This window comes from Bidens hawaiensis, unplaced genomic scaffold (genome assembly GCF_021521415.1).
Source record: "Bidens hawaiensis isolate Kalapana, Puna unplaced genomic scaffold, B.hawaiensis_p1.1 tig00020887_1, whole genome shotgun sequence".
NCBI lineage: Eukaryota > Viridiplantae > Streptophyta > Magnoliopsida > Asterales > Asteraceae > Bidens > Bidens hawaiensis.
In genome coordinates this window covers 233001-254287 of record NW_027493214.1, presented here as the reverse complement: position 1 = coordinate 254287, position 21287 = coordinate 233001, and the positions used below count along the sequence as shown (strand labels likewise).

General features: G+C 34.7%; 3 protein-coding genes across 3 annotated transcripts; 2 read left to right on the top strand and 1 right to left on the bottom strand.

Moving 5' to 3' along the window:
* The first annotated feature begins 1763 nt into the window (after nucleotides 1-1763).
* On the top strand, nucleotides 1764-7337 carry LOC143561949 (uncharacterized). Its single transcript, XM_077049900.1, has 10 exons — nucleotides 1764-1952; nucleotides 2903-3056; nucleotides 3142-3316; nucleotides 5014-5129; nucleotides 5204-5263; nucleotides 5356-5488; nucleotides 5572-5638; nucleotides 5728-5799; nucleotides 6819-6884; nucleotides 6992-7337. Exons 1-10 carry the CDS (start codon nucleotides 1764-1766, stop codon nucleotides 7124-7126), a joined length of 1167 nt encoding a protein of 388 aa, XP_076906015.1. The 3' UTR covers nucleotides 7127-7337.
* A 4817-nt stretch (nucleotides 7338-12154) lies between these two features.
* On the top strand, nucleotides 12155-16332 carry LOC143561936 (AUGMIN subunit 2-like). The gene is made up of 6 exons (XM_077049890.1): nucleotides 12155-12280; nucleotides 15161-15283; nucleotides 15365-15469; nucleotides 15550-15618; nucleotides 15709-15822; nucleotides 15912-16332. Exons 1-6 carry the CDS (start codon nucleotides 12155-12157, stop codon nucleotides 16209-16211), a joined length of 837 nt encoding a protein of 278 aa, XP_076906005.1. The 3' UTR covers nucleotides 16212-16332.
* A 1955-nt stretch (nucleotides 16333-18287) lies between these two features.
* On the bottom strand, nucleotides 18288-20410 carry LOC143561935 (large ribosomal subunit protein uL30w-like). Its single transcript, XM_077049889.1, has 6 exons — nucleotides 20229-20410; nucleotides 19971-20068; nucleotides 19792-19849; nucleotides 18882-18961; nucleotides 18699-18801; nucleotides 18288-18624 (listed from the first exon to the last, which is right to left on the bottom strand). The coding sequence occupies exons 1-6, from the start codon at nucleotides 20403-20405 to the stop codon at nucleotides 18409-18411; spliced, it is 732 nt and encodes a 243-aa protein (XP_076906004.1). The 5' UTR covers nucleotides 20406-20410; the 3' UTR covers nucleotides 18288-18408.
* Between the last annotated feature and the right edge of the window lie 877 nt (nucleotides 20411-21287).

Sequence of the window (21287 nt, the reverse complement as noted above, 5' to 3'; positions counted from 1 at the left end):
TTATCCAAACACCACTTGCGTGTTATACAGGCAATATGGTCTACATGGGCCGTTTGACGATGGAAAAATTGTCACATAGGTTGTATGAGGTGAAAACTGGTCATATGAGTCGTATGAGACGCACATCATATGGCCTATATGATGCGTTTGACTGACAAAGAAATAACTTAGTGCCTACTGATTGTATGATGTGACAGACTCTGATGTGCATACTTAATTTAACATCATATGGTCTGTATGACATTATATGACCGTATGATGTGACATGCACATTGATATACATTTTTGTACAAGTGTTTGCATAGCAGCCCTCTATATCTATGGTATTTGGAACATTTATGACGAGTTGCACCAAGTAGGAGTGCGCTCTTTTACAATACGTATTGCTTTCTTTGGTTTGTGCCCTTTCATTGGCTACATGTCGCGCTTGATGCAAGTTGTATATAATCAAACCTTTAGCCTAGAATTTCTTGAGTCGCTTATTTTCAAGTTTATTTATTTTCAATAAAAAGTATCTTAATTAGATTCTGATGTAAGAATTGTACTTTCTAAAAAAAGTAACATATTATAGGTGATCTAAGTTCATATTCATGGTATTGACCATATTATATGTCATTTTGGAATTTTTGTTTTTTAGCAATCATCAATGCATATACTCAAAAGAATCAAAGATGCATGTATCCTATTGGAAACAGTTTTTTCATCTTGCTAAAAGCCTTTATAATAAATAGGGACGTAAACAAAACGAACCGGATGAGACCTTGTTCGTGTTCATCCGTTAAGCTTTTATTGGACAAACGAACGGTTCATGAACACTATACTGATTGTACATTAAGGAATTGAGTTTGTGTTTGTCGTGTTAGTTCACTAAAAATATACGCAAATAGACACTAACAGACACATATGATTTTAACCCGTCACAAATGGACACAAAAGAACATATATTAATTTGAGAATAATAATCAATAAATTAACACACAACTACATTAAAATCCATAAGTACACTACATAATACCCAAAAAAGCTTAATGTAGTACTCATAAACATAATTATATGAAAAACAGTAAGAGCAATAAATAAATAAACATATAATAAAAATAGTAATAGTAAAATTCTAATAAACGAACATAACCAGACAGACGGAAATAAACAAACCAACCTAAACGTACACATTAACGAACGTTCTCAAACACAATTGAACGAACGTGACCTATGTTCGTGTTCCTTCTTAAAGTTTACCAAACAAAATTCTTCTTTTCACGTTAGTTGATTAGGGATGAGCAGAAAACCGAATTAACCGAACCAAAACCGAAAAAACCAAACCGAAATAATTTTTTGTTTTTTTTTTCTTGGAAAAACCGAATTTTCGGTTTCGATTCGGTTATTAAAAAAACCCGACTATAACCGAACCGAAACCGAAAATAACAGAAAAATAAAAAACTGACCACTTCGGTTTCAGTTTTGGTTTCACCCAATAGCCAAACCGTCAATCAATAAACTTGTGTTTGACGGGCAGCCGGCTCCCTGACCGTCGATGATATCCACCAGCAACTAGTAGTAAATTAACTGGACCCGTATAGCCAGCTCGGTTGACCGTTGGCATGTCACCACCCACAATTTCACATCATTGACCAACACACAAGTGGTTGTCTTCTTCTTCTTCTTCTTCTTCTTCTTCTTCTCCCTGCAAGCAAAGCAAATTCAATTATAACTTAAAGGACCTTCGTGAAGATCTAGGGTTTCTGATTCATGTAACGGCGGAAATGGACACCACGGCGGTTAACGGAGCACAAGATCAAGAGCTATCTCATATCGTCGAATTAGTCGCATCAACCGAAGCTTCCGATTCAGCTACAGAAGATCAGATAACGCCTCTATTGGTTCAATCAGATAATAAGCCTAATATCAACATATTCACCGTCTCTTACCCTAGGCGTAGTAAATCCAGCAAGGTATTCGTTTCACAAACCCTAGGTTATTTGTACTAGTTTGTAAGATGATAGAAGACTTAATTGCGCTATTATATTGGATACTTAAACTCTAAATACTATAGGTAGCCAGCCGTAGGAGTGTGCACTTCGGTTATTAGCCTAAACCGAAACCGGAGTCGTCGGTTAATCTATTTTGTTGATCAATTGATTTTTGATTAATCTGTCCAGTGTATTTGGTTAGTTTGTCGGTTTTCGATTCGGTTGGGCTAATATATATGCTTAGAGTTACTTGAAATGGAGGTATAAAACATGAGATACATGAATTGGTGGTATAAAAACTAGAAATGTATCAAAATATGACCAGTTCGTTCCGGCTAGGCTAATTTTGGTTAGCCTGATGGTACAAAACTCTAAATACTGCACTTCGGTTATTAGCCTAAACCGAAACCACCGAAGTCATCGGTTAATCTTTTTTGTTGATTAATTGATTTTTGATTAACATGTTTGGTTTATTTGCTTAGTTTGTCGGTTTTTGGTTCGGTTGAGCTAATATATTTGCTTAGAAATACATGAAATTGAGGTATACATATGCGAAGTTGATGCATAAATACAGGAAATTGAGGTATAAAACATGAGATACATGAATTGGAGGTATAAAAACTAGAAACATATGAAAATATGACTGGTTCGTTTCGGTTCGGCTAATTTTGGTTAACCGAGGGTACACAAGACAAAAATGAAAACTGATTTTCGGTTAATTTGGTTTTCGGTTAGTTTAGGTTAGGTTTTTGGTTAACGGTTCAGTTATTTCTCACCTTTAGGTATAAGTTCTGATACTCCACCGTTGGCAGAGCTGTAGAGAGTCGGAAGCTTGTATTGGAAAAGAATAGCAAAACATAAAAGAAAAGAAACATGATTATCCGCTCTGGTGTTTTGTTGATAACTTAACTAACCAATTGTGTTTAAAACAGGAACAACTTGCAAGATTGATTGAAGCAGAGACTTCACCCTTTACACAGTTTGTTAGTTGGTTATGGGGTGGATCTAGGTATTCTGGTTTGCTATGTATGGCATCATCGTCTACCATTTACTGTATCATGGAAGTGCTTCTGGATGTTTTCTCTGGTTAGTAATTTCTTGCTGCAGTTGAACATTGACCTTTACTAAGTTACTAGAATGACAATAATTGTGTATTTTTATGTGATGGCAGCTCAGTCACTTCCTCTATTTGAGGTAGCATTTACAAGATGTGTAGTTATTTCAATATTATCGTTTATGTGGTTAAGAAGAAGCGGAGAACCTATATTTGGACCTGCAAATGCTTGGAATCTTTTAGCTTCAAGGGCTGTTACTGGATGTGTATCATTGTTAGCTTTCATTTACTGGTAAGTCTTCCTTCTGAACCGTCTGCCGTTGAATTATTAACCCTTATGCATTGTGAATAACCGTTAGCACTACAAATTTGTGTTCTTAGTATCGGATCATTCATGCTTTTTGGCATTTATGTTTCACATTCAAATCTGAAATGTGTATGCATTTGGTTAAATTTCTACATTTGTATGCTCTTAGTTATCTGTTTTGTGATAGAATCATTTTTTAGTATCTTGCCGTTGATGTTTTCTGGGTTTTTTTGCAAATCAAATCAGACTTCTAGATTTTTTCCCCCTCTTATGTAGCTAGTTGTGAGTTTATCTGAGTGGATATAAGGGCATAGTTTCAAAGCAAACCGGCCGGTTCTGCTGGTTTGAGGTTTATGCGGTTCAATCCACGGTTTATGTTTTGAAAAACCAGTTTAATGGTTCAGCCAACAGTTTGAACTTTGAACTTAGAACCGGATGTTTTACTTTTGGTTATTAATATTTATTTTGGAATATGCATTATGTAGATGCATTCATGCATTATATTCATATGCCATCTTTATCTTTAGAAAAAAGTTGATACAAACTGTCATTATTTGGTTTTTGTTGTCTTTTGCCAACGAGCCCGTTATAAGTTTATATAAGGTTTATTTCCTGTATATTGAGGGTTTCTCCTCCATTGCAATTACAAAATTCAGATATGTTATTATTCTACACAAACTAGCAATCTTGAAATAAAGAAGTGGTCAAATCACCAGATTGACCTATTTTGGTGGGTCTGGTCAACCCAACCAATTCAGCCGATTTGGTTTGCCATATTCTGAAGCCGTTGTTAGCAGTTCGGCCCTTTTTTTTTGTCAAAACCGTTGTTAGTGATTTGGTCTGCTTCAGTATGGTAAAACCTTTAACAGTACCCATATGACTGCCAAGAAGAAGCCATATGTTTTCTCCACTCATGTATATGGTATAATGCCAATTTAACCATAAACTAGACGAGAGAGTAAATTGCATTCTTCTGTGAGAAAAATAACACGTGTTAGTTTTCTTACGTATTAAATTCTTATACTGTTTTCAAGGATAACCGGATAAGCGCATCATGCTTTTTTAAGTGCTTCTCCAACTATTAATGATTTATTCTGAAACACGATTGGTTTTTTTGCAACATTGTTTACCAGTTAAACTGTGTTATCGAATTAAATGCCATTTACTTTAGATGCTTTTTGTAGTGGCTATTAACTTCTCATTGAGATTTTAATTTTATATTTGCCTTGCTGTTGCCTAAGGTTGTCACAAACATGTGTTTAAGCATTTGTCCAATACATCTGTTGGAAACTAATTGGATCGAGTATCACTGACAAACAGCTGGTTTCCTGACCCCACTCTAGGTCAACTCCTTTTATATTGTTATTGATCAAAAACCACACATTGATACTAACACTTGACCCAAACCTATCCTAATTCAAACTTCTAATGATAAGCAACAAATTCCTAATCACTATTCTTAACTGTTTAACTAATAAAACAACCCAATAAGACTAAAAGTACAAACTAGAAACTGATAATTATCTTGACTCATAAGTCCATAACCAACAATGCTAGCCTTGCTTCTCTTCGGCTCCATTCCTATCGGATTATCCAATAGACTTTGACCCGTTTCACATATGAAATCAAGGTTACATCCTTCATCTTGTCTCTTACTTTTATGGTGAAACTTCTCTTTGCAGTATTCAGAGACTACCTATGTCTCAAGCTATGACATTAAGCTTTACAACTCCGTTAATGGCCTCAGTTGCAGCACGCTTCATTTTACATGAGAATTTGAAAATAACAGACATAGCAGGTACAATAACATCTGCAGTTATGAAACATTTGATTTAGTTTAATACTTAATGCTTACCAATGTCTGTTCTTCAGGTGTTGCTTTCAGTTTCTTTGGGGTGCTCTTTCTACTTGGATCGCCTACCAGCATAGAAGGTACAGAAGTGAGTTAATAATCAAAATGTTTCAATATTGTAGGTCTTTTAACAGCTTTTGTATTATCATATGTGTTTATATTTTCTGTGCAGGGGTATTGGTGGAACCTAAATTAGGTCAAGGGGTGCATGTTTTTGCAGTTTTGATTGGTTTAGTGTCATCATTGGCTGGTGGAGTTAGTTATTGCTTTTTAAGGGCTGCAGCTAAGGCTTCTGACCAACCAGTGTAAGTATGGCTTCTCATTTTACTGTCTGTCAATATTATTTTACCAAGTTAAATCTATTTTTTTTTATTTCATTTCGTTTCAGGGGTACTATATTTTCATTTGGTCTACTCTCTACTGCTGCAGTGGCAATATGCATGATAACCACCCAAGTAAGACTGTAATATGTTAGCACACGAATGTATGTGTTTCATATTATTTTTACTGCCATTTAACGTATGTATTTAATAATTTCTTTCAGGAATTTGTGCTGCCTAGCTTTTATACGTTTGTTCTTATGATTTTTCTCAGCATATTGGCATTTTTTGCTGAGGTAACATACAATATCTACACACTAAAGATTTATGTTCAGTATATTATCGTGCTCAAGCACAATCAATCAATCAATCAATCATGCCCAGTAAAATCCCACCGACAGCAAAGCTATAAGTAGGGTCTGGGGAGGGTGGGATGTAGGCACACCGTACCTCCATCCAAAGGAATGAAGAGGTGGCTTCCAGAGAGACCCTCGGCTCTAAGTACATGTGTATGAAGCAAAATAAAGGAAATCAAAGTTTAACAGTTATATACAAACTACTACTAATTATAATAATATTAATAATAAGATCATAGTTTAACAGCTATATAAAAGCTAATAATAATTATAATAATAATAATAATATATGTAAGGGAAATACCATTATGGTATGCGACCTAAATAAGTTAAGTCTAAGCCCTAAGGTATTCAATTCTCTCTAAAAATCCTTAACTTTAATTCTACTTCTCCACGAATTCCTATCCTCAACCATGTCCTCGGAGAGGTTTAGGTCTATCAAATCATGCCTAATCCTCTCATCCCAAGTCAATTTCGGTCGTCCTCTACCCCTCCTCCCTTCTATAGTAATGTTTTCTACGGATCTAACAGGATTCGTCGTCTGTCTTCTCTTTACATGTCCAAACCATCTCAATCTCCACTCTCTTATCTTGTTTGCTATGTTCGCCACCCCTAATCTCTCGCGAAACACAACGTTTCTTATTCGGTCTAGCCTTGTGTGCCCACACATCCAACGTAGCATTCTCATTTCTGCTACCTCCATCTTCCGCACTTGTGCCTTCTTGATGGCCCAACACTCTGTTCCATATAGCATTGCAGGTCTAACTGCCACCCTATAGAGTTTTCCCTTTAGTTTAGTCGGGAAACTCTTGTCGCACAATATACCTGTGGCTGCTTTCCATCTACACCATCCTACCTGAACTCGGTGGGTGACATCACTGTCTAATTCCCCATCGCTCTGTACGTGCTCAAGCACAAGTTAAAAATAAATCTGAAAGAAATATAATATTCTGCTGCAGTTATTTCTGGCACGTGGGCTTCAGCTTGAGAAAACCAGCAAAGTTGCAAATGTTCAATACCTTGAGGTAACATCACTTGCTTATATGAATTCGGTTTTTGTTTATAAGTTACACTACTATGTTTATTTTCAAATTATTGCGGATTGATTTATATAATAATATGTTGGTTTCAGGTTGCATTATACCAGTTATGGGGCATGGGTTCATTGCGAGTGGCTCTGTCATTCGGTAAAGTTGTTGGATGTTTACTTGTTTTTGTTTCAGCTTGTTGTACGATGTATTTTGGACCAGAAAAAGAAATGGAGTAAGATGTGCAGAAATCAATGCGCACCCATTTATGTTTTTGCGTCCCAAAATGCAATTTTGAAATTCAAGTATTATAATTCGCATACTTAAGTTTTTGGTTATATTTTTGTTTATGTTGGGTCAAATTTATATCCTTCATCTTAAGCTGTATATTAAGTTGAAACGTGATGTAGTTATATGATTATGTAAGTGAAAATATTTTTGTTGAAAGTCATTAAACTAACTCATGAAGGTTACTTGGCTCAAATAATATTCTTTCGATATTTGTTAGTTTGGTATTTGTAAATTGAGATTTGTATAATTTGATATTATTGTTTACTTCTTATGATATTTAGCTGGAATTGAAAACAAACAGAATGCCAGTCCGGTTTTACTGGTCAAGTCCGCTTGATGTTTGTTATGAGCACAAAAAGGAGTTAAGAACTAATTGACGAGTAACCACGATTCGTGCTCTGACCCACGATTCGCTAACCCTAGACTGTTAATAGTTGTAGATGTTCTAATTCACTGCTTATTAAACTGTTAATAGTAAACTGCTGGCTATAATGATCATAAACCCATGGTACACCAGTGCTCCCTTTACAAGTGTGAAGTTGAGTCAAATTCTTAAACCAAACGTAGTGATAGTGTTTTCCTCCCAAAACATGCTCCACACCACACCCTCACCCCTCGTTTTCGTGCTCTTTTCTCCGGGGCTTGTTACATGCACGAGGTTGTGGTTGAATGGTCAAATACTATCAATAACGGACCAAAATTTAATTTTTTTTCCATATAATCTATTTAATCCCTAATCAACATTAACTTTTTAAAAATAAAATAATAACAAATAAAAAATAAATAAAATCTACAAAACTCAATCTATTCTCCCTCTTTAGTTTTAAAAAACATTTTTTTGGGAATGTCAATGGCAACACAGAGTAAGAGGCGGTTATGAGTCTGAATACCTTACGGCAAAGTGTATGCAATCTTTTCGTTCTCCATCCATGGGCTCAAAAAAGGAATATATTGAATGAGATCGTTAAGGTGCGAATGCTCATTTAATGGCAAATTACTTAAATGTACCACTAAATAAAAAGAAGAACCCGAAGAGTTTTGGACGTCGCTTTTGGATGTCCAAAGCGCATTATTGAAGATTTGGAGCGCAACTTTGAATACTTTCAGCAGCACCGGATACGCGAGGGACCCTGGGATTCACCACTATTCAAAACCGTACTTCAACTATACGCAAGCTCGTCTACAACAACGCAATCGGCATCAATGACTAGTACTTAAAGATGGGCAAAACAAGACACACTAGAGTACTACATTTTAATTATTTTTTAAAATTCACTTGTTTAAAACTAATTTTAATTAACGATTATACGTAAAACCATTATTTTAGCCACTCAAAAAATCACTATTCTCCTTATGTCGGTCTTTTACTTGGGAAACAAGTTTCAAACTTATGGTTTGGCGAGAATACGTTCAAACCCAAAGAAGCATGTGCCTTGAGAACAAGAATACAGAGCTCACTTATAAATCCTCTTCAAAGTGCAAGCGAAGATATAGATGGTTCACAATCTTTCCTTTTTTTCCATTTCAACTCTTTTAAAATATCTTAACAAAAAAACAACACATTAGCAATTGCACCACCTTCAGCATAAGTTTAAAGTGTACTTTTGTATATATGAGTCATTTCTAATCATGGGGGTATACGTACTTTCAAAATATAAGTTAAATAACATGTAATGCTTTGACCAAATACAAAAGCCCACTATTTATAGGCTATATAACATGAATACACATATAAAGATGGAATCTTATACAAATAAAATATATCTACTAAAACATATAAAAAACCAGTGGAAGTATTGTTATAAAAAAAATGTTACAATAATTAGTATAAAATTATTATTATAAAAAAATAAAAAACAATAATTAGTATAGCTCAAAAGTTAAGAGACTATATAATAATTTCTAACATAATTATTCTAGTTCTTCGTATAAATGATAATAACTTCACAAACATTTTAAATATCAAAACCTCATAAAACCATTTGAACTCGTACTAACATAGAGTAAAATTAACCAAAAATGTTACAATATTCATTTGAAGCTATATTACAACTTCAAAGATGTTACAAATATTCATTTAACCATTACATGTGTGTTCATGTTAAAACGAATAAATAGTGATCCTTTGTATTTAATCAAGTCAATACATTAACTTAACCTAAGGCCCGTAATTGCATAAACCACCACGATTAGAATTAGCTCATCTTTACAAAAGCACACTTCAAACTTGTGCTTGAAAACGATGCAACTGTAATCGTATTGTTTTTGTTGAAACATTTAGAAGTAACAATAAACATGTAACAATTGACATGCACAATTGTTAAATAAGATATTAGCCACAGCATGTATAGCCAAAACCATATCTAAAAACCAGTAAAAGCAAAAACAAACAACTGCGGCTACAATTAAATATAGCTTATGAATAATGTTAACTACTGCCGGTTTAAATCTAAACAGCACTTGACCGTCCATAAGCACAAAAAATAAAAATATTAATAAAAATGTTTTTCTCACGGCCAATCCAAAGAGGTAATTGCAGAAACTGCTACCGACGGAGATAGGATGTGACAACGCTTTCTCCGGCAACGAGAACCTCCCGGTGACGGGTGGCTCAACCGATACATGCCGGAGAAGACTCGATTTACGACGATTTGTTATTGGAGTTTACGAGAACTGAGATCTCGTTCCATTTTGTTTGTAAGTAAATCGTCGATGAAGAATTGAAACGGATTTGTATTTGAAACGATAAGAAAACAAAGAATTAAAAACCCTAATTTGAAGCAGACGGTTTGGGATGAGAGGTTTAGTTTATTTATAAAGAAGTAGAGGATGGACCGGAAACCCTAATTTTGCGAAGGCCCAAAGCAAACTCGGGTCAAATTTAGGACCGGGTATCTCAATTTACTAATTTTGTGGAAATAACGTTAAAAGTGTGGAAGGTTAATGCATCATGTGGTGGCGTTGACAGTCGAAAGACAAGGGTGCATGCGCCAATCGGTTTATGGTTGAGTGTTATGTGTCTTGAGTTTAATGCTTGATGCAAGACTATTATTGAGCAAGTGGACTCATTAGAAGTAGTTTCTCTATTCCTATGTGATAAATGTAAGGTTATCTACATCTTACGCTCCTTAGATCCTACCATAGTTTTGATATTGATGGATTTACAAAGTACGGCAATTATAATGATGATGATGTGTCTCATATGCGAAAATCTTAGTTCACATGATAAAATAATAATTAAGAGCATGTTTGGGATTGAGCTTAAAACATGCTTATTGGTTTTTTCAAAAAACCATTTTGAAAAGCCAATATTTGAGGCTTTTGGAAAACTGTATTTTAACTTTCTCAAAAAGCTAAAATAATAAAATTTTGTATGATTGTCAAACACGTTTTATCTTAATGGCTTTTTGAAAACCCTAATAAGCCACTCAATCCTAAACATTAAGTTGTTAATATCCACTTTATGTGTTTTAATTGGCATACATCTTAAGAAAAGAAGTAACACCTTCGTTTAAAGACTTCAATTAATGTCTGCTAGTTCTTTGGAGCTACAAACTTCTGCATATCAATCGCTAATTTCATATATAACTCACTAGATACAAACCTCTATTCTTAAAAATCGCGATGCTAAACTCTTATTCTTAAATATTGAAATACAAAATCCAAATTAAACAAATTGTAAACAAACCGTTTCGGTAATCAAATTTGGAACGTTTAGTAGAATCAATGACGAAAATAAAGCCCTAACGTACTTGGAGGAATGCCAGAAGCAAGAAAACTAGCGAACACATCATGATCGACAACAACCACCGATGAAATCAAAGCGTAATGTCATAGAGGGTATGCAATAAGCAAAGAATATATGTATGTATTTTGAGTGAAAGTTTGAATAAATTGGAAGAAGATTATGTCTTTGTGATATATACGGTTGAAGAACGTAAGAACACAATAGAGGAAAATAGAAAAAGAAAAATACAGTGAAGTAGAAGGCAAAAAGGAGGAAGGATATGCTTTAAAATGGGTACAAATGGCATTGAAATAGGCATATAAACATTGTTCATAATGGGTACAAATAGCATTGAAATAGGCTTATAAACATTGTTCATAAGTTTGTTTTTATAGTAGGGGGCTATTTCATAGAATAATGACTAAGCTTTAAAAGTATTTCAATTAGGTCACTTATGTAAATTTTTCATAAATCGGGTAACTAAATATTTAAATCGAGTCTCACCAATTTTTTTGTGCATCAAGAAAGAAATAGAGGATAAGATGTGGGCGTCAAAAATTTCAATATATGTAGTTAAATTTTAAAAATAAAAAATAAAATTCACGTCACCACTCAACGTTAATATAAAAAAAAGATAAAAAAAATTTTATGTGAAACAAAAAATAAAAATGCTAAAAGCATCTGTTAAAATCTTAATTTGATCAAATAATGAAAGTTGGGTGACTTAATTGAAACATTTTTTAAACTTAAGTGACCTAATTGGAACACTTTTAAAACTTGATTACTATTTTATGACATTCCCTATAATAGATGCTTTTAGCATTGGTACCAAAGTTTTGAGTTTCGGGATCGGTACGGTACCGGTATTTTCTGAATTTTTACCTTCAAAGCCGGTGCTGTTTCGATACCGAACCGAATATCTCAGTATCAATACCGGTACCAAGAATTTATAATTTTCAGTACCGGCATAGTACCTTCGCCCCTATAATAGATCATGACTTGTAAACCAAAGTGGAAGTCAATGGTAGTAAAAACATTAGAAGACTAGAAATGTAAACTCCCTAATACTCCAAGGACTATACCACTATACACATCAACACTCAATGCTGCGGTTAAACTAGTATTTTCAATTTTCAATTTTCAATCTTCAACGACCACTTCGCCGGCCACCAGATCACACACAACAGCAAACTGTCGATCAAGTCTCCGATCTGCAAATAATAATTAGTATTATTATTATTATTGAAAAATGACGTCAATTCAGGGTAGTGACGGTGGTTGGGTGGGAAAGAAGCCTCTCCGGCGACTCGGTGGCATGTCCGATGCACTCTCCATTGCCGCTGACTTAGGCTTTTCGGTTGCTCCTCCTCCTCAGGTCAATTGTAATATTATCTCATCTAATTATTCTTATTATTATTGTTTAGTGTGGTTTTGATGTTTAGTTTTTGGATTCTAGGGTTTATTATTATTATTATTATTATTATTATTATTATTATTAGTTACTTTGCCTTGAAACTTAATTGCATTTGATTGTGAGAAATTCCTATTGCACCTTGATTCATGATTTCATTCAAAGAACTTTTATTTATTTATTTTTTCGTATAAAATAAAATTGATTTCTCAAAAGGATCAAATTCCAATAGAGAGGTAGGTGAGCGGGCAACAAGCTGCGCCGCAACATTAACCAAAATTTGACTTCATAGTTGAAACTTGAAAGTTGTTTTTGACATAGTGAACATTTCTTTTCGCTGCCTTTAGATGTACTTCACTAGAACAATGCATGAACTAGCCTAATTGTTTCAGCCCTTGCGACTGGAACAAACATGTCAACATATTCAACACCAAAGTTATGTGCATAACCTTGACTACAAGCCTTGCTTTGAGCCATACTTATTAAAAGCCTTCGCTTCTTGCACCCAGGCCCATTTTTTATGTTCAGTTTGTGGATTCTAGGGTTTAGGTATGTGTGATGTTCAGTTGATGTGAGTGGGTGATTATTGTTAGCTAGTTTCGTGATCGCTAGACTTACACTTAGGGTTTGTGATTTGAAGATAGGTGTATTGTGTAATTTGAATTGTTTATTTTGACCCAGGTTTTCACTTTTGACATATTTCATGTTTCGAGTCATAGATATATGAAGACTTTAATGGACTCATATAGTACATTGTTGCATGTGACCTACTTTATATTTGATAATGTAGGATTGGTAAATATTGTCAATCCTCAATATTTTGCAATATAGTAGTTTGGTGCAAATGGGAGACATGCAGATATTCTGACATATATTTGGGTTTGCATATTTTGAAATAAAGAATTATGTTATTCAATATTTAGATTTAAAAAACTAAACTTTATTATGATTTATGTACTTAGGATAAGACATTTGCAGCATTTTTGTAATTAGAGTTCGGTTAAGACGGAAAAACTTGATTTTGAAGTGCTACGTTTAAGAAGGAAAAACTTGATTTTGAATTGCTTCCTTTAAGAAGGAAAAACTTGATTTTGAAGTGCTTCGTTTTGCCATGAAGTATAAGATTGTGAGAAGTTGGTGTTGCACCTTGATTATCCACAAAAAAGTTCACTGACTTGTGTTTGTTTCTGATACAAACCCGTTTTCTCTACGGGTCGGTATTAGAGCCAGATCCAAAGAAGTAGAAGGGTCCAAGGGAAATAAATGGGTGAGGATGCTGAAGGGTTTAAGTAACCCCATCATTATTAATATAGTTAGGTATATTTATATGTTGGTGTTTTAGTGTATTGATCATCGATTTTATGTTTATGAATTTACTTGGTTAAAATCCTTGTAATGGAGATCTAATCCTTCTCGAATTGGATTAATTGGAGAATAACCCGTCTCAAATCGGGTCAACTATCCTTTAATTTCTTGTTTAAGTTTCGGGGTTCTATCAGTTTCATACCCCAATCAACCAATATCTTCCTTAGCCACGATGCTTGATTCACTGCTGTTGTCTCTGCCTAAATCTCAGCTTCTGCAGTGGATTGAGGCACACTATCCTGCTTTTTAGAGCTCCATGAAAGAAACCTGGAGCCAAGGAACCGCCTAATTGCTGTCAGAATACCTAAACAACTTCTTGTCTTGAGTCTTTTGAAATATGACTTCATAGTTGAAACTTGAGAGTTTATTAGATGTAGCAAACAATTTTTTTGGCTGCCTTTAGATGCGGTTCACTCGGACAATGCATGAACTAGCAAGAAGTAGCCTAATTGTTTCAGCCCTTGCAACCGGAGCAAACGTGTCAAAATATTCAACACCAAAAATATGTGCATAACCTTGACTACGAGCCTTGCTTTGAGCATGCCACCCGTCTAACCTCAGTTACCGTTTTATATTGAGGTTTATTGAGATTCTCCCAAGTTAGCTCTTTTTCTATCATAAAAAACTGTGTTGCATTTTTCCATTTGGGGTCTTCTAGAGCTTCTTGAATAGCAGTTCACATTCCTCAATATTGCATCTTTGATGTATGTCAGACTGATCATACTCTCTTTCATCAAGTCATGAGTTTGTTGGTTAAGAGTGCTTGTAATTAGGATCGACCAATGAGCAAAACTGGTAACGGTACCAAGTTTTGAGTTTTCGGTACAGGTATTTCCTGAATTTTGCCTTCAATGTCGGTAGGTTCAGTACCGGTACCAAGAATTTGGGAAAATCGGTACCGGTACCTGCTCATTTTTACTTGTAAAGTTGTAATTGATACATCATCCTCGGTTTCATCTAGCCATGGGTTCCTATTTGCTGCAACGATCTTTTAGTCTTCATATTTCCACTCCATTTTTCGTGAAGTGCACATCTCTGCTGATGGTTATAGTCTTAGTTTCTAAGTGAAAGACTTTATAACCCTTCCAAACTGCACTAATAATGAGATCTCAAAGCAAAGTTCATTGATTAACAATTTCCTGAAAATAGGACTACCATTTTGAATACAGACTATTTAAAAAATACATATGCAGATACTGTAAGCATAGTTTCAACAAAGTAGAAACATTGATTATTCCACAGGCAACAGCATATGCATAATTTCTGAATTTCCAAAACATGGACTGTTCCATTTGGTGAGACATACAATGTGGTCTGTCAGATCATAGAATTATGGTGGTTAGACATTTGAATATTTGATAGAAGTTATGTACATGATGGTGGTTTGTCATTTAATTTTGTTATCAATGGTCTCTTATATTATCAAATAGACTCCTCACTTTTGCCATTGACTTTATACTACCTTCTTTCCTTGTTTAGGAAGACTTGCAGAATTTATCAGCTGGTGGTGAAAAAGGTGATGACTTGATACGAGTCTTGAGGGAACTCACCTCTGTACAAAGAAAAATTGCAGATTTGCAAGTTGAACTTCAAGGCCGCAAGGTAAAGTTTTCAGTTATCATATTATTGACCATGTTATTGTGTGCTTTCAGTTATCATATTGTTTGCGAATTTTTTTTTCAGGAAGATAAGAATGTTGCTCACTTGACACATGTGAGTGAAATGGAAAAGAAGATAGAAACTTTATCAAGAATCACTACTATACTAAAAGACGTTATCCAGAATAAGGTAATACAGATGGAGAGTTTTCCTAAACGAGTTCTCACGGTTACAAAAAATAACCTAGTTTTTCTTCATTTAATTTGCAGGATCGAATTATATCCCGTCTTCAACAACCATATTCATTAGATTGTATTCCTGTGGAAGCAGAATATCAGGTTAGTTATCACAGTTTCAAAATCCAATTTCTTATCATTTTGCAACATTTAATAATCAATATAATAATGTTTTTCACATGGTATTTACAGAAACAATTTTCAGAACTATTAATGAAGGCTGCCAGTGATTATGGTCTTCTAACATCATCTGTGGCAGATTTTCAGTGGACTCAAAACTTTAAAGAACCACCTACAGTATGGGGGGTACGTATAATCTTATATCAATAACAACTTACAAAAACGATGTCGTTAATCCAGCTGCAAATTACTATATTACCCTTCTCATGATGCAGGAGATGCTTCGGCCAATTCCTGTTGCGCTGGCTTCATGCACACGGTTTTTTGAAGCAATGACTGCAATGAGAGAATCTTTTGTGACCCTTCAAAAGTTGCGGTTGGGATCTTCTGAATCTCAACTGAAAATGACAGGTGCCGGCTCGGATTGTGTGACTCCTCCGCCTTGGGGTAAAGAATCCAGTTTTGATGATTTGGCTCTAACAACCCCGACTGAGGATGGGAATGGTAGTGATAATTTAGATGGTATGAGCAACCGAAGGTTATCGTGGCCTTTGGGGAAGGCAAATGGTTTGTAATTGTTTTCGGGTTTTGTTTTATGATAATTTGATGTGGTTTTGTTTGGTGGTTTTATAATTTCATTGTGTGCTTTGTGTATTTTTAGCGTGTTTGATGAGTGCTTGAATATGAATATGACTATGAGATTGAGTCTATTTTGATATATTAGGAAGCTAAATGTTTTATAACGGCAAACTAACTTACTACTAAATGTCTCTTTGTTAGTGATATAGCAATAATTTAGAATTACAACATACAAATTGTCTCATATTTAACATAAGAGTTAATTGTAAATATGGTTCATATGATGGAACCCTAAACGCAGGTATAAATCCTATGATGACATTTTTGCAGGTATATATGGCCTTGTGGTAAGTATTTTATAAATACAAGACGTTTTTACAAAATACATTTTTGTAAATATAGCGAGCATTTTTTTCAATTAAGACCCCGCTATGATCCCCAAGTTTGGTTTTATGTTAAAGACTATCCTTATAATTTGCAACATTATGGTTTTAAATAAATAAAATTTGAACCCTCCACCAGTTTTAACGAACCGGATGTTGGCTTTTTAATGTTGATTATTTTTGACCCGTTTACCTTTAATGCAAGTTGCTTATTACAATTTAGTAAACCCGTTGACCTTCGGCCGTACGCGAACCTTATGGTGTTCCTTTTCGACCTTTTTAAAGAGAATGAGAAGTCCGGACCGATGTCGGAGCGGAACTATGGTTTGTTTTATCCGGATATGCAAAAGGTTTACGACACTTCGTTCACGGCTAAGGATTTGAAGAATTTTGCATGAAACACCGATACTATACCGGTACTGACCGAATATTTCAGTACCGGTGCTGGTACCAACTATTTCCGATTTTCAGGATCGGGATTTTCAGTACCGGTACCGGTACCATTCCGAGATATAACAGCACATCATTAGTTGTATACTTGTAGCCATGATCATATATTCTATGGTGACTATTATTTTAACTGTTAGAATCTAATAATAAAATGCTTCCACATCTTCGCAACAATTTCATCAACTAAGCATATATGTAGTTTACCAATTTAAATTATCATCTAACTAGCAAGTGATTCTTTTGGAACAACTAGGATTGTGTAATAAAATGAGTTGCCAAACTTCTATGGCAGCTGTACCTTATATTTAGGGTTGTTCACGAGCCGAGCCGAACCGAGCGAAAGCTTGCTCGTTGCTTGGCTCGTTTACAATCGGACTGAACCGAACGGCTGAAATTCAAACTGAGCGAAAAACGAAACGAGTCAAAATCGAACCGAGCATTTTTCGATCGAACATCGAGTGATTTCGAGCATTTTTTATTTCCTTTTTACCTCAAAATTTTTCAATAAGAAACAATTTTGAAGACTGTAAATAATATATTTTGTAAATAAATTAGTAGTTTTTAGACAAACGTATAATAGGTTGTAAATTTTTAGGAGAAAGAAGTTTGAAGTGAGATATAAGGAGTATGTAAACAAACTTTTAGTATTCTGAAAACTTGAATTGAACTAATAAAACTATAAAATTGACGGGATAAGAAAAATTTAAGAATTTAAAATTTTTATACTATTTTATGTGTGTTGTCTATATATTATATATTTGTTCATATATATATATATAATAAATTAAAAATATTCGAGCCGAACCAAACCGAGCAGACCTTTGCTCGCTGCTTGGCTTGTTTACAAACTGAACCGAGCAAAGCGGCTCGTTTACAATCGAGCGAAACGAGCGAGCATTTTCCAAGCGAGCGACGAACGGTTTGGACGGCCCTCCTTATATTCAAATTGCTTTAAATTGATTGGTAATGTGCCTATGGTGTGCAGTATGTGAAATTGTAAATTGTAGAAGCTATTATAAAGCATAACAATGTGTCATATCTAGCAATGATCATCAAAATTAGCATGTGTTGCAGTGGTCTTCCAGATATAGCCAAATTATCCAAACGCTTTTAACACACTCATTCATAACATTTGGTGCTCGCCAATTTACCGAAAATACTCAAATGAAGCATAAAGCACTACCCGAGTACTCTCATAACATTTTTTTTTAAACCACCAACTCTTTGGAAGATAATCAAAACATTCTTGACGATGAAAAATTCTCTTTGCTTGAAAAACAAAAGTATCCGACAAAAACAAACAAACAAAATATCAAACCTAAGGTTCAAAACACAAGATCTCAACATTGACGTCATCATTCTAATTCATCCTCCTGATCAACTCATTGATGAAATCTTCACGGTTACCAGCATCTCCACCTTCAACGTAATGATTCCTTTTCTTTTTCAACCCACCCAAAGGTGCCTTCAACTTGAATGGCCACAAGAAGTTGTTGGCTTCCTTGAAATGTGGGCCAGCCGTCAAAATCTCGTGAATGAGATCCTCAACGCAGATGATACCAAACTTACCTAGACCCTGTTGTTCAAAAAGATGGTTTAATAAATATTTATTAAAAAAAAAGTTATCAAAAAGACGTAAGAAATAAAAACCTGTTCAACGATTGAGTTGTCGGTTAAGGGGATTCTTTGCTTGTTAAGTTTTCCGTATCCTCTCTTGTAGATCAACTCCTTCACGCTCTTCAAGTTAGGGTAACTGAAAAGAAACAGGTGTTCGGTTAATAACAAATATGGAAATGATGATTGAAAAGCTATTATAAGTGTAGAGATATATACCCGTAAGTAACGTATGGCTCGACCCTGTGTAGCATGTTCAAAGTGGCTTTGTTCACTTTCAAGAATACACCATTGAAGATCTGGTTGATAAAAACAGAAATTACATTAAAACAAATGATAAAGATAGCACCAACAAAGAAACCTACAAGGATGGTGTTGGAAAAATCAAATGATACATGAAATCGAGATAAAAAAAAGTTGATATACCATAAACAAACATCTCGTGATTAAGAAAATAGCACCAACAAAAAAGTGTGAGCAAAAATCAGATGGTGCATGTTATCGTGAAGCAATTATGAATATAGTAACCTATCAAACCATTGTTATTCAACATGCTTAGAAGTGATAAAAATACAAAAAAAAAATCACTTCAAACTACCTTACAGGTGTATACAAAATCCGAGAGTTGTTAAATTTTTTTTCACAAATAGCAAGTAAAATCAATAATCCCAACTTAGGAATAAAAATAAATCAATAACATAACTTCTTTTTGAATACAATACATGAAACATGTTTTTATAAAATCTTAAAAAAAAGACCAGAAACAACCTTTAACGCACACAAATACACTTGTATGTCAACTGTTTTATAAATTATAACAACATAAGATCAAACTATGCTTTGCTTTCTAGTGGCTTATGAATCACGAAACTATTTGTGTTCAAACATTAAAGCTAAAGGCTCATTTGTTTCCAAGATAAACAACCACGGCATTCATACCGGATGTTTCAAAGATAATCAAAATGCAAAAAGCTAAAATTATTCGAAGAAGTCTAAAACTAATGCCTGTTTTTGGGCAACAACTTCATGACAAACAATCAAAACAATGCACAAAAATCACAAGCAGTTCTCAAAAAACTATAATAAAACAAAGCCAATTAGCCATAAACTAAACATCACGGCAAATCACCTGTCGGAGACGTAAGAGCTGCAAAATCTTCTTTGACTTTGGGTCCATTGCATTGATACTGAAACATAATTTTTTTTAAACAGCTAAGTAACTTCATCACACACATATAATAATATTACACTTAATGCAAAACATATCATAATTATAATATAAAAACTATAAATTTCAACAACACGTACCCTCGGATACGAATGATAAACAACATCTTCGCCTCCGGGTTCACATAAAACCCACCCTTCAACCTAGCCTCACGCTTCAGCTGAATCAACTCTTTTTCCTAATTTATAACCAATTAATCATACATATCAAACAACCAATAAACCAACAAATTAAACAAATAATAATAATAATAATAACAATAACAATAATAATAATAATAACAACAATAACAATAATAATAATAATAATAAAGATTTTTATAATAATAATAATAATACCTGAGCTTCATACTCCTTGGTGTATTGTTTGGCCCTATTAAAGATCAACTTCCTGTTGGCAGCATTCTTCTTCTTCAACTCAGCAGCCTCTTGCTTCTTGACAAGGGCCCACTCTTCATTCCTCTTTTGCTTCTTCAACACAGACTCTGGTACAAGTGATCCTGCCTTTTCAGCCATTGATTCAATCTAACACACACATTTTATGCAAAACCCACATTTCAATTCATCAATCCCACATATTATTATTATTGGTAATAACTAGGGTTTGAAGAAGCTTACGTATTGGAAGCGGCACCGGCGATGAAGATGATGATGGAGGAATTAGAATTAGGGTTTTGTAGCGTGTGTTTTAAAACCAGATGTGTGGATCTTGACTTGGGTTTGGGCTTAGTCCAATGGGCTTACGTGAAGGACTTGTGGGCCTTGGCTAAAAGTATGATCCAAATGGGTTTTAACTTCCAACAATTTTTAGGAGTTATTACATCATATGGTTTGGGCTAGGTGTACAAAACCGGTTTTAATCCAAACCGAGCCGGTTTGGTCAACGACTGGTCAAAATTGGTTTGACTTAAACCAGTTCGGTTTATAAACCGGTTTAGAAGTAAGATAGGCCGGCCTAGTCACGTCGGTTCGGTCCGATTTATAAATCGGTTTTAACAGGTTTTAGCTGGTTTTTCTCAAACCGGTTCGGTTTTAAAACCGGTGTGGTAGATCTTAAGGGGAACCGATCCTGAAACTGGCGGTTTGGGTTAAGCCGGATTTTTTGTACACCTCTAGCAGCTCACGAGCTTGGATTATTAAAAAACTTGAACGAGCCGAGATTTTTCAAGGTCAAGTTGATCCTGAGATTCAAATAAAGCTCGGTTCGTTCTTGAGCTCGAGCCTTATATGGGATGCTCGTTTAGACCCGTTGAGCCTTATCAAGCCTTGTGTATTTTTAAGTTTTACCTGTTTTAGACTTTCATGTATTAATTTCACATTGCACAGCCAAGCTCGAGCCGAGCTTTTGGCCCGTTTAAGATATTACACAAGCTCAAGCCGAGCTTAGGTTCGTTTAAG

What these genes read in the sequence shown, in the direction of transcription:
- LOC143561949 (XM_077049900.1), top strand. Translation starts at nt 1,764, where the DNA reads ATGGACACCACGGCGGTTAACGGAGCACAAGATCAAGAGCTATCTCAT. An exon ending in AAGGCTTCTGACCAACCAGT is followed by an intron (nt 5,489 to 5,571) that starts GTAAGTATGGCT and finishes ATTTCGTTTCAG; the next exon opens with GGGTACTATATTTTCATTTG. An exon ending in TATTGGCATTTTTTGCTGAG is followed by an intron (nt 5,800 to 6,818) that starts GTAACATACAAT and finishes ATTCTGCTGCAG; the next exon opens with TTATTTCTGGCACGTGGGCT.
- LOC143561936 (XM_077049890.1), top strand. Translation starts at nt 12,155, where the DNA reads ATGACGTCAATTCAGGGTAGTGACGGTGGTTGGGTGGGAAAGAAGCCT. An exon ending in TTGAACTTCAAGGCCGCAAG is followed by an intron (nt 15,284 to 15,364) that starts GTAAAGTTTTCA and finishes TTTTTTTTTCAG; the next exon opens with GAAGATAAGAATGTTGCTCA. An exon ending in CTGTGGAAGCAGAATATCAG is followed by an intron (nt 15,619 to 15,708) that starts GTTAGTTATCAC and finishes TGGTATTTACAG; the next exon opens with AAACAATTTTCAGAACTATT.
- LOC143561935 (XM_077049889.1), bottom strand. Translation starts at nt 20,405, where the DNA reads ATGGCTGAAAAGGCAGGATCACTTGTACCAGAGTCTGTGTTGAAGAAG. An exon ending in CCAAGGAGTATGAAGCTCAG is followed by an intron (nt 20,069 to 20,228) that starts GTATTATTATTA and finishes GTTATAAATTAG; the next exon opens with GAAAAAGAGTTGATTCAGCT. An exon ending in GAGCCATACGTTACTTACGG is followed by an intron (nt 18,802 to 18,881) that starts GTATATATCTCT and finishes GTTTCTTTTCAG; the next exon opens with TTACCCTAACTTGAAGAGCG.